This window comes from Ctenopharyngodon idella, chromosome 13, assembly GCF_019924925.1.
Source record: "Ctenopharyngodon idella isolate HZGC_01 chromosome 13, HZGC01, whole genome shotgun sequence".
In the NCBI taxonomy this organism is placed as follows: Eukaryota; Metazoa; Chordata; class Actinopteri; order Cypriniformes; family Xenocyprididae; genus Ctenopharyngodon; species Ctenopharyngodon idella.
In genome coordinates, this window is record NC_067232.1 from 23,564,209 (window position 1) to 23,578,001 (window position 13,793).

Below are 13,793 nucleotides of genomic sequence, written 5' to 3' on the forward strand. Positions count from 1 at the left end.
CCTTTACATTTGTCAGCACAGTAATGTTTCTTTAAAAGATCAATTTCATTTATACTTATGTTTTTTTTTATCAGTTTAATATATACATATACAGTATACATACACAAAGTTTTGAATCATGGTTTGAGGACTGGTGATTTTTTAAATAAGTTTTTTGTTTAGAATATGTGATTCATCTGAGTGTAACTGATGCTATTTTAAAAACTAAATTCAGGTAAAGTTGTGGGACATGTTTTATCCCATGGCTCAAGAATGAGTGTAGAATTTATTCTGAAAGCTTTAAAATGACATTTTCTCTCCCCATGTATGTGGGTGACCTTCTAGCAAACCACAGAATACAATAATTCAGGAAATGTATTTTTCTAATATTTAATTTAAATTTCTCTGTATTTGAAAACTTTAATCTTGTAATAATTAAACGTGATGGAATTCTAAAATTCGCTTTTTAAAAATCTACAAACATGCGTCAGTGTGATCAGACTGTCCGAAGACTGTGACATTTAATTGCATTCGATTTCCTCACATTCGCTCTTCTGTGCTGTCAGTAGAGTTGGAGGGCAGAGCGCAGTGCTCTTACGCGTCCAGTGATTTGGTGTCAGTGCAGTTCTCTTGCGCTCAGGAGTTAGACAGAGACGCAGCACCACCCGAAAAACAGCCGAATTTACTCCCGAAGACCAACACCGCTCTTTAATTAGTGTCTTGAGTGCTAATGAGGTTATTAACACAGCATCCAAACTTGTTAATGAAATAGTGCCGTTTCGTGACACTGATTTTGCGCAACTGTTTCCCTCATCTGGCGCCAGATTTGCTGGGGAATAAAAGATGATTCTCGACGTGCTCTATACCTGTGAAATGATTTGGATTGCGCCTCGCATTTTTGGAGGAAAGCAGCAGTGAACGCAGTACGACGTTTTCTGGACAACTTTGGTGCCAGTGGACACGGGCAGTCGCGAAAGTCTTTTACTGCCTCGAGATTGTTGGCTCTAAGCAGGATGGACCTCATCGGGCTCTACTTGTTCCAGCTGGCAATTTTTGGTGAGTTTTCCTCCGATTAATTCTGCTGATTTGGGGGGAACGGAGGATGAGCTCAGTTGCAGCTGTTGCGGATGTGAAGGGAATGATGAATCCTTTCTTTGCCTGCAGACGCACGAATCATCTTTACCGTGTCGCTGCATTTTAACTTTAACTTGTTTCTTTCGCGATTGTAATATCCTTATATGTTATTCAATCGGAAAGTTGCGGTGTTTAAGCTGTTGAGACATTCAAATCTTTTTCTGCTTTGATTTACGATATTGTCAGTGCACACATAAGTGTCATTATCATGTTTGGCACAACAAATGAGACGGATCGGACGACTTGCTAATGTGATTATGTTTGTGTGTTAAAATTACCTGTCGCTTGCATTTAATGCGCTCGTTCACGGCACATTACCTCCATCATTAAAGCAGCAGCCTGACACCCTGTCCGTCAAGCTGTGCGCGTCATCGTGGCATCTCGCGCGGTCCGCAGGTAGAGCGCAGGACGCATCCTACTGCAGCTATGCAAATGTAAGAATTATGAAGAGCCAGCAGCCTGAGACTGGAGTCATGAGCTCTTGTCAAAACGTTTGCGAAGGATACCTCCTAACTAGAACCCGTGCCGCTGGCTCCTGTCGTCCTGTCTTTTTATTTGTGTATTCCACTGAGACTTAGTTTTGTCAAACAGTCTCAAGAGAAGCGCTTGTGCATTGGGCAACAGGCTGAAAGCAGACGTTTTAAGGGAAGCTTTCTTGGCATGCTGGAGTGGAGAATAAAAAAACTCAGATTGATGATGACAGTTCTATTTTACCCTCTTAGATAGTGTAATGTTTAATAGCCTTGCTGAGGCATTACTGCTAGAGTCATGCTTCATTTAGTGCTTTTAGATTTAAAATTCCCACACTGAATATGGAACATAAATGGGTTACATTTATGAGATAAATGTGAATGTCACAATGTTTTTAAGTGTATACTCACAAACTTAAACAGGAACAAAGAACAGAGAAAGTGAATGGGTGGGGTGTGGGGGGTACGAAAAACTCATCCTAGGCTCTTACAAGACATTATCGTCATCAGAAGCGTCATGTTATTCAAACTTGCGGCATATTTTTTAATGGATTTTGAAGGAATCTTTGATGATCATCTGAAATAATGCAGATCATTTAATTTAAACAGAAAATTCAGTCATTATACCCATTTTGCTACAAAAGACATAAGCAGTTATTAACAAAATATCAAAGCTCTCTTTTACATACAATGGAGATGCATTATCTGTCAAGTTCAGCTGCAGTTTTAGTTGGTCTAAAAATGATTAAATGTTTAGCCTGGATTTGAACTTGGGTTTTATTGCATGGTATGAAAACTGTATCAGCCGAAAATGTGTTATAATGAACTAAGTTGATTTAAGGTGTTATCTGGCCTATAGGGCACCAATTAAACCAGGATTGCCACTGGTTCAACCTCAAATATATAAAATGTGACCATGTGACCATGTCATAAGGGTCCATTTTTTTTAAATTGAGTTTTATACATCATCTGAAAGATGAACAAATAAGCTTTACATTGATGTATGGTTTGTTGGGATAGGACAATATTTGAGATACAACATTTTGAACATCTGGAATCTTAGGGTGCAAAAAAATCAAAATACTGAGAAAATCGGCTTTAAAGTTGTCCAAATGAAGTTCTTAGCAAAGCATATCCACTCACAAAAATAAATTTTTGATATATTAATGCTACGAAATTTACAACATATCTTCATGGAACATGATCTTTATTTAATATCCTAATGATTTTTGGCATAAAACAAAAAATCGATAATTTTGACCCATACAATGTATTGTTGGCTATTGCTACAAATATACCCATGTGACTTATGACTGGTTTTGTGGTCCAGGGTCACATATGGGTGTATGATGCCACTTTTTGTCAGAAAAGTAATAGGCCACAACAGGTTCATTATAGGATTGTGAGGAAAAACCAAAAGCCACAAGTGGTATAGGATTAATAAAAACAGGCCAAACCGTCATTCAGTTAAGCGCTAGTCTTGCGGATATTTAAGAGCGTACCATCTGCGTAACATATACTCTCTCTCTTTCTCACACACACACACACACATTTTCCACCGAGGTTCACATGCAGAGGACGAAAAACATATAGCCACCATGCAACTATGGCCAGAGGCAGATTTTATACAGTCATTGATGGAGAGTGACACTTTTGGACTGATTTTCACATGTTTGTTTTTGGGAATTTCTGTTGACTTCTATCTAATGATATTTTCTGTCTCCTTACCCAATAGTAACCCACACACAAACCATTTTTACACTTTCATTAAGACATTTTCGGTAGCACTTTATTTTACAGTCCTGTAATTATAGTAATTATAATAACTGTGTAATAACTAGGTAATAACCCTGAACCTACACCTAGACCTAACCTAAACCCATGTAGTTACCTTATATTACCCAGTACTTTCTCTGGTAAATACACTGTAAGTGCATGTACTGTAAAATAAAGTGTGACCATATTTCAGTATGTTTATTAAGCTGTTCAGGTTTCACTTTCCTTGAGGGGACATTTTATTCTTAGCACTCAGAAGTCAGCATGTGTTCATTTTGCCTCTTTCAGAAGTGCAACACAGTGCTAACAGCAAATATTTTGGGTCAAACTATGAAGCGTCCTCTCCTACAGAGGAGATACAAGCAATGTGAGCGATGATTGGTTTGTGTCCTTCGGTGTCACACTTCACTTTGACAGCCATCACGGTGCCAGTCCAAGGAGAAACTTTAATGGGCTTCGTCAACTGTTTTGTTGCAGTGTAATCATTTAAAGAAACTTTGCTACCAAGTCTTAAAAGCAATATAAACATTTCACATGTTGGAATAAAATATTTAAGTTACGATTAAGCTGAATGATTAGCCTATAATTTCACATTACATTATGTTTTTCGAAGTTTTCATTCTTGTTATGAGCCTTTGAGCAAATCCGAATTACCCTTTCTCAAAGTGCTAATACAAGTGATCATTACGTAATTTCCAACAGTTAACAATAGTGTGAAATTCATGCATGCAAGGCAAATTAATTCCACCTTTCCTAGACTAATGCTCATTTAGCCCTTTAAGCTCTTAGGGGATTGAATAAATTTGTTAGCCGCACATTTAGTAACCTTGAATTGTGGCAGATTACATTATGCAGTGCTGTTCATTGCACCTTGCTGGGATATGAATTTATTCTGGCATGGTTGCTGTTTCTCACCAGCATTAATGCGAATGGCCCCTCCCCTCCCCTTCTGGCCTGTCCAGGTTGTCTGTTTTCACCCTGCTAATTATCCTCTGCACATCTCTTAGTCCATTCTTTCAGCATGATTTTTTAGGGTGACTTTTTAATTAGCTGTCCCTTAGAGTGAATATTGACTGGGATTGACTTGATTCAGCCGAAGATAAGCAGGCAAGATAGATGAGCATTAATGTGCGACGTGCAGACGGGGCTGTTATGTGTCTCAATAAAGGACTCGTCGTACAGAACTTGGTGTAAAGGCGGAAGCTATGACCAAAATCTTATATCATGGCATGAGTAATCATATATATACAGTATATACTTACTTATAACAATTATTGTTAGAAATCCGACAACAAAATGTTTAAATATTGAATAACCATGTGGTAAAGGTTTTTGGGTAGTCTATAGTGAATTATGGTTGCATTTCATTTGATTATTTTCTCTTTTTATTTGCTTGATGTAAGTACTTGACTTTATTTACTTTTTTTACTTGATACTTTTTATTTATATTATACAGTATTATTCATAAAAAATAGATATTAAGATATTCTTAAAAAGTCTCACAGGGTGTCAGGGACATGGTGAAGGAAGAAAATACGAGATGGGAGGAAAAATTATTTATCGATGCTTTTGCTTGCGCTCGAAAAATGTTTGCGTTCCCCCAAGAAACTTTGCGTTTTTTGAGCTAACGCAAGATCTCTCGTAGGAACGCAAAACATTTGAAAGCGAACGCAATTTTTCTTGGGAAAACACAAAACATTTCTAGAGGGAACGAACATTTTGCAAGCGTATGCAAAGTTTCTCGGGGGGAGCATTGACATCTAATTTTTCTTCCCATCTCCGTATGATTTAAACATTAAAGACTAGAAAACAGTAAAACATTGTAAAAAAAAAAAAAAAAAAAAAAAAAATAGTAGGACACATGTACAAGGTTCACAAGGTTCATACACACCTGTGTGCACAAAGCTACAATGTTGCTTGACAAAAGTATTCACCCTGATGTCGTTACAAACCAATGAGACTTTCGTTCATGTTCGAAACACAACTTAAGATATTTAATGAAACCTGAGAGATTTCTGTCGCGCATTGAAAGTCTGTTCGGCCAAAACTTTCACATTTTCAAAAGTTCTCAAAGGCTTTGTTAAAGTAATCCATATGAATTGAGTGGTTTAATCCAAGTTTTCTGAAGAGACATGATCACTGTATGTGATGAACAGATTTAATTTAGGTTTTATTCGCCAATGAACAGCTGATCGACACACATACATAGAACACATCAAATATGGTAAACGGTAGTTCAACCATACTTGCTTGACATTAAAGAACAAACCTCATTGGTTCTTGCCTAAAAAGCCCAATTCAAATCATATAAAGTGACTGTGTCTCTTCAGAAGACTTGGATTAAACTGCTCAATTCATATGGATTGTGTTTACATTACTTTTTGAAGCGTCAAAGCTTTGGTTACATGGACTTTCAGTGGAGGGACAGAAATCTCTCAGGTTTCATTAAACATCTTCATTTATGCTTTGTGTTTCCAGTCTTATGGGTTTAGAACAACATTAGGATGAGGATTAGGATAAACAATGACAGAATTATCATTTTTGGGTGAACTTATTCTTTAACTAACACCTTTGTAACCTCATCCTCATTATCAACTTAAGATATTTTAGCAATATCATATATTATGAAAAAAAATGTTGAAGCTTTTCACACATCTAGATCCGTCTGGAATGATACTGTAGGAACTGTCACAATATTGAATCTTATTATCACAGGATCACAAGATTAGACTTAATTGTTTCTTTTTAATTAAACTTTCAGCAGTGCTTCATGCCTACAGTACTTTTATGTTGTTGAATTTATTAACCTAATCTCATGAGAAAACGTAAATAGTTTATGACTTGGTGGTTTTGTAAGTTCATAAAAATTGATTTGTTTGAAAACATACAATTTTTAGAAGAAGAAAAAAGCAACCATGAAGGTCCACTCGAAACAATTCTAACTGGGGTGTAAGCAGATTGTACAAAAATGTACGAATGGGATCATATGAATACATATGAATTGCCCACCAACCTAAAATAGTTATGAATTGCCATGAGAGTGTGTTGGTAGAAATAATGGAAAGGAGGCTTGAGCTGTAAACTCTCACCTTTTGGGAGGACCTATAAAATCTTAACATTTGCTGACATTTAAGTTATTCTTAGATTCATGTGAGATCTAAGGATGTTGTCGTACAGTTTTTCATTCTAACTATTTAATTATAGCTTTTCAATTATGTCATTTATTGGCAGTAGTGTTGTCTTGCTGAGCAGATAAATTTTTCCTAACAGACTCAAAATCGTATCCGTCAATAATGTGTGCTTGGGTTTACTCAAGTTATGATTGTGTACAATCCTCTAACGCAATCTAACAATTCTCCATGCCAAAGTGGAAACTTCACTTACTCCTTGAAGTGCATTTTTAAATCGCATTAAACAATACAGGTATGCTGCAGGTTCAAGTATAAGACAAAGAGGCGACATAAGAGAAAATGAACATGCTCTCCCTCCTCATGCCCCTGTACATGGATACACGTACTGCGGCGTATACCGGAATTTGCCGGTTGACACATTTCTGCCGTCATACCGCCCAGTCCTAGTCTGGCGTCGTATCTAGCACACCTGACAATATATATAGGCCTATATGTGTGTGTGCATGTGTCGGGTCAGATCTGAAATATGCACCCTTGGTGTGAGCTCATTTAGAGTCAGTCATCCATTCAGTCGGCATGTTGCACAGGATCCGATCCGCCCCTATCATCTGGAGAGAGCAGAGAAGAAAAGAGAAGAAATGGAGACCTTTTTTGGATTTAGATAAAGGAAAGAACACACACACACACACACACACAATCGTGGAGCGGGCAGAGAGTACTGAAGCACAGGAGGAGGTGACAGAGCCGCTCATTATGTTAACGGCCCGTCATTCCGCCGTCTTTTGTAAAGGCACGATTAAACTGCCAGGACAATTACCAGCGCCTCAATAAAAGAATCTGGCATTTTTACGACTTCCATGCGGCATACCGACAGGCGAAATAGGAAAGGCCTGAGATTGTCTGGAGTGATTTTATCTCGACAGGGAGCTGAAGAAAGTCACCACCTTGCTCGCAAGCAGAGACTTCTTGTTAGTGCTACGGAGCTACAGTCACGTGAATACAAATGAACAGGGTTCAGGCTCTCATCGAGTCCGTGTGCCGCAACCACCAGAATACAGATCAACAATGCAGGGTCTCATGGTCTCTGCCTGGGAGGGGATATAAAGTGATGTGTGAATTGAAATACGTTTTGTTCTGTTTACTGTAGCCTTTCTGTCTGGGAGAGACCTGGAGAATATGTGAATCTCAACCCACTGGTAGAGCCAACATGTGCCTTTGGTTGAACGTGTGTGTGTGCAGGGTCCAAAATCAACTTATTGCAATGGCTGGTTAAAAGAGAAAATCTACTGGTGATGCTACTGCATTTGGCATTATTCTTATTTTACAAAATATATATTTTATCCTTTTGACAATGGATATGAAAGCTTGTTTTCGCCACTAAATAAAAAAAATAATTGCAACTTTTTATCCCACACTTCTGACTTTTTTTTAATTGCAATTGCCATTTTGCATCTTACAATTCTGAGTTTTTTGTCAGAATTGCGTGATATAAAGTCAGAATTTTGAGATATAAAGTCGCAAATATGACTTTTTCTCACAATTGCGAGTTTTTAATCACACAATGTTGACTTTATATCTCGCAATTCTGACTTTTTTTCTCAGAATTGTGTTTATATCTCGCAATTCTGATTTTATAACATGCAATTTTGAGTTATAAAGTCAGAATTTTGAGATATAAACTCGCAATTCTGATAAAAAAAACGTCAGTCTTTTTTCCCCTCACAATTGGACATTATAACACGCAATTGCGAGTTTATATCTCAAATTCTGAGGAAAAAAAGTCAGAATTGCGAGATATAAACCTGCAATTCTGACTTTTTTCTTGCAGTTGCGAGTTCTGATTTTATATCACACAATTCTGATTTTATATCATGCAATTCTGACTTTATAACTCCCAATTCTGACTTTATATAACACAATTCTGACTTTATAACTCGCAATTGTGAGTTTATATCTCGCAATTCTGAGAAAAAAGTCTGAATAGTGAGATAAAAAGTCGCAGTTACCTTTTTAATTTTTTATTTCATGGTGGAAACAAGCTTCCATAATACACAATAATAACTAAATCATTCATAACTAACCTTTTATCATCACTTAACATCATTACTAACCTTATTATTAATTTTAATAATACAAATACATATTAAGTAAATACAATATTCAGTTACTTAACCTGTAAACAATATTATTTTCTGTTGATTGCACAGTAGCATTATACTGGCGTTTATTGAGTGTTATATTTAAAAACTTACCAGATGGCATAACATATCAGTAAAAAGATCATATTAAGAACCAACAATCAACTACATGAAAAATTATGAATATTAACAAAATACTGGTGAAACTGATTATTAGTCTATAATGTGCCATTTCTAGCGTCATATACAACCTAAGCCAGTCTCTGTCTCTCTGTAAAACTACAGACATTGTGATTTTGACCCTCAGATTTTGTTTTTGTAGCTTAATGCAAGAAATATGTGCTGCAACACGAACATCATATTCAATGATGCTGAATCTTCCATTGAGATGTAAGCTGTTAGAAGATAAGCAAGACGTGTCAGATTGACAGATAGCAAGCTGTCACATACATCAGCAAGGCTAAAATGATAATTCTTGCAGTTTTTTTTAAACCATCTAATGCTGCAGTTTCTAATAAAGTTACCGACCACCTAGAGAGCAACTCTGTTCTGTTTACTCACTAAATCTATTTTTACTTGTATTCGGTGTTTGGCAAGTTTTAAGTTGGGACCCTGTGTGTGTGTGTGTGTGTGTGTGTGTGTGTGTGTGTGTGTGTGTGTGTGCAGATCAACTGCAATGATGTGGCGCCCATGAATTCTCACAATACAGACAGTAAAAAAATCCCTGTATTCACCTGCAGTGTGGCATAAGCATTATCTCTGCAAGTTCTAATAAACCTGCATGCATCCTTTCTAGCAAACTCATTGACATGCATATAATTCAGACAAAAGCTGCATCACCTCTGGTGTAACATGACTGGTGTATGTATCATGTATGGTGTGGTGCCAGCTGTCACCATGCTCATTATAGTCAAAGGCTAAAGTCAGCTGGCTTGGCATGGCATCAGTCATAATTAGATTGGGCCACATTGGATATGCCTCACACAGTTCCGCCTTTGATCCCTTCATGTTCATTTGGGAGCTGATGGAAAGGACTGATAGGTCAAACCAGGGCAACAAGTGGAAGAATCTGTGGGCAGTTCAGCTAAGCACACTGAGCTGATTGGTTCCTAATGAGCGGTTCACCAAAACACACTGAGCTGATTGGCCTGTAATTAGCAGACTGACAAAATGCACCATGCTGATTGGCCCGTAATAAGGATGAAATATGGTGGAAGCTGATAAACGGTCATTAACAGTGCAGGTGTCAATTGTGAACAAGCCCTTTGTAGTTCGTTTGGAAATGCAACGGAGCGCACAGTTTTGTCAGTTTGAAAAGCAAGCAAGATATCAATAACTTATTCTGTATGATTGCATAATAGACATTTTCTGTTTAAAAAACAACTCACAAAAGACTTTTGAAGCTGCACTTAACTTTGGAATGCAATTCACAAACAAATAACTCTCAAAAAAATCTCCTTTATCTTTTGCTTTATCTTTTACAAAAGGATAAGGCAACATTTGACAAAGAACACACTGCAATACGGAATAAAGTGGAAGATACAATAGACAGCTCAACAACTTTGTAAAGGGGTCATTAAATATATATAATTTGTATCATGTCATTGTTCTCCTGACATCTATTAATCATTTATGTCCATGTTTGAAGTTTGAACCAAAGTTGTAATTTTAGTTACATGGTGATTTTGCTTCCTCACTTTTTTAATTGTTTAGTGTTGCTGCTTTAGTAGCTGTACCTTTAAGAGCTGTACCCTCTTTGCATATTAAATAAGAACAGATTCTTATAGAGACATTTAGTATAATCTAAAAACCATGCCCACCGGGGGGGGGGGAGACCAACCGTCTCCATTGACTTTGTATTGCGTGAGGCTGTCTACTTGTCATTTCTGACTTATTACAAAAAACAGAACAATGCCTTAAAGCTGCTGTGTGACAAGGTGTACAGCAAACAAGCTAAAAAACCCAGAACTAAGTTTTTATAAGCTGTCGACCCCAAAAAACGAATGTTTAAGGACACAAAAGTGGATACAGGCAGTGAGACAGAGCGCAACGGGTCATATTACTATAAGAAATAAATTGGAGGGGAACGTAATCGGCGACAGATTATGCTAAACAAACAAAGAAAAAAAAACATAAATTATTTTTAACCATGTCAAAGAATACGTTCCCCTGCAATGTAGTTCTTATAGTAATATGACCCGTTGCAATCTGTCTCACTGCCTGTATCCACTTTTGTGTCCTTAAACATTCATTTTTTGGGGTCGACAGCTTATAAAAACTTAGTTCTGGGTTTTTTAGCTTGTTTGATGTACACCATGTCACATAGCAGCTTTTAGACATTGTTCTATTTTTTGTTATAAGCCAGAAATGTCAAGGAGGCAGCCTCATGCTATATAAAGTCAATGGAGACTGTTGGATTGTTTTCCCCCCCGGTGGGCGTGGTTTTCAGATTATGACGCATGTCGCTCTGTCTCTATGGGTTGCAGGTTTGATTTTGGCTCCAAAATAGTTTGCACTGTTCCATTCTTCAATAACAGCCACTTGTTATGCAAAGTCTGCATAACACACTGTTAGAAAGGAATACAGGTGCTGGTCATATAATTAGAATATCATCAAAAAGTTGATTTATTTCACTAATTCCATTCAAAAAGTGAAACTTGTATATTATATTCATTCATTACACACAGACTGATATATTTCAAATGTTTATTTCTTTTAATTTTGATGATTATAACTGACAACTAAGGAAAATCCCAAATTCAGTATCTCAGAAAATTAGAATATTGTGAAAAGGTTCAATATTGAAGACACCTGGTGCCACACTCTAATCAGCTAATTAACTCAAAACAACTTCAAAGGACTTTAAATGGTCTCTCAGTCTAGTTCTGTAGGCTACACAATCATGGGGAAGACTGCTGACTTGACAGTTGTCCAAAAGACGACCATTGACACCTTGCACAAGGAGGGCAAGACACAAAAGGTCATTGCAAAAGAGGCTGGCTGTTCACAGAGCTCTGTGTCCAAGCACATTAATAGAGAGGCGAAGGGAAGGAAAAGATGTGGTAGAAAAAAGTGTACAAGCAATAGGGATAACCGCACCCTGGAGAGGATTGTGAAACACAACCCATTCAAAAATGTGGGGGAGATTCACAAAGAGTGGACTGCAGCTGGAGTCAGTGCTTCAAGAACCACTACGCACAGATGTATGCAAGACATGGGTTTCAGCTGTCGCATTCCTTGTGTCAAGCCACTCTTGAACAACAGACAGCGTCAGAAGCGTCTCACCTGGGCTAAAGACAAAAAGAACTGGACTGCTGCTGAGTGGTCCAAAGTTATGTTCTCTGATGAAAGTAAATTTTGCATTTCCTTTGGAAATCAGGGTCTCAGAGTCTGGAGGAAGAGAGGAGAGGCACACAATTCACGTTGCTTGAGGTCCAGTGTAAAGTTTCCACAGTCAGTGATGGTTTGGGGTGCCATGTCATCTGCTGGTGTTGGTCCACTGTGTTTTCTGAGGTCCAAGGTCAACGCAGCCGTATACCAGGAAGTTTTAGAGCACTTCATGCTTCCTGCTGCTGACCAACTTTATGGAGATGCAGATTTCATTTTCCAACAGGACTTGGCACCTGCACACAGTGCCAAAGCTACCAGTACCTGGTTTAAAGACCATGGTATCCCTGTTCTTAATTGGCCAGCAAACTCGCCTGACCTTAACCCCATAGAAAATCTATGGGGTATTGTGAAGAGGAAGATGCGATATGCCAGACCCAACAATGCAGAAGAGCTGAAGGCCACTATCAGAGCAACCTGGGCTCTTATAACACCTGAGCAGTGCCACAGACTGATCGACTCCATGCCACGCCGCATTGCTGCAGTAATTCAGGCAAAAGGAGCCCCAACTAAGTACTGAGTGCTGTACATGCGCATACTTTTCATGTTCATACTTTTCAGTTGGCCAAGATTTCTAAAAATCCTTTCTTTGTATTGGTCTTAAGTAATATTTTAATTTTCTGAGATACTGAATTTGGGATTTTCCTTAGTTGTCAGTTATAATCATCAAAATTAAAATAAATAAACATTTGAAATATATCAGTCTGTGTGTAATGAATGGATATTATATATAAGTTTCACTTTTTGAATGGAATTAGTGAAATAAATCAACTTTTTGATGATATTCTAATTATATGACCAGCACCTGTAGTTGAATCTAGAAACAAACCCTAGACTTACTGTTAGTTACAGAACAACTAGAATAACATAATCTTATTGTTCTGATGTTTAACAATAATATTATGTTTCATTACTCACTGTAACAGGGTGGACTAAGGTGTTGAAGTGTCCCTATTATGCTCATTTACAGGTTCATAATTTTGTTCTGGGGGTCTGCTAGAATAGATTTACGTAATTTTAAGGGTTAGTTCACCCAAAAATGAAAATTCTGTGATTTATTACTCACGCTCATGCCGTTCCAGACCTGTAAGACCTTCGTTAATCTTCGGAACGCAAGTTGAGATATTTTTGTTTAAATCCGATGGCTCCGTGAGGCCTACATAGGGAGCAATGACATTTCCTCTCTCAAGATCCATAAAGGTACTAAAAACATATTTAAATCAGTTCATGTGAGTACAGTGGTTCAATATTAATATTATAAAGCGACGAGAATATTTTTAGTGCGCCAAAAAAAACCCTTTGTCTGTTTCTTTAAAACTCACCTTCCGAAAAGCCCAACCTGCTCTGATTGGTCAGCTGGCCCCAGTCTGTTATGATTGGTCTACTGCTTAGAGCGTGTGTTGGAAATGTACCGCCCCTTACCATAACCAGTGTGTTTCATCTCCGGAGGCTTAATGACGCACTGTAAACACTACTGTAACTATGTTAACTATGGCATCAGTTTTGCCTGATTTTTCAGTTCCTCTGCCTTTGGAAGTCTATGTAATGATGTTTTTCCATCACATTAAAAAAAACAGTGTTTCTTTGACATAGCGATTAAAATCTTCCTGGCTACTTTTGTATGAGGGTGAGCCAAAGTGGCCAGCAGAGGCATAATGTGTTACATGGTGACATAGCTACATTACAGAAATAATGACAGGAATACAAACGAGGCATTTGAAGCAAGTGTTTTCTATTGGAGATTCCCTTTCTGAAACTCCCTTTGGCATGGACATTTT

General features: G+C 37.6%; 1 protein-coding gene across 2 annotated transcripts in view; it reads left to right on the forward strand.

The window, feature by feature from the left end:
• Positions 1–546: 546 nt before the first annotated feature.
• Positions 547–13,793, forward strand: part of gfra4a (GDNF family receptor alpha 4a) — a 129,451-nt gene continuing 116,204 nt past the window's right edge. The window contains exon 1 of one of the 2 annotated variants that reach the window (XM_051918227.1): positions 547–1,035. In XM_051918227.1, the coding sequence (XP_051774187.1) occupies positions 993–1,035 (43 nt within the window). In that variant the 5' untranslated portion in view covers positions 547–992. The remainder of the gene's footprint in view (positions 1,036–13,793) is intronic. The other variant, XM_051918226.1, reaches the window with a different exon arrangement.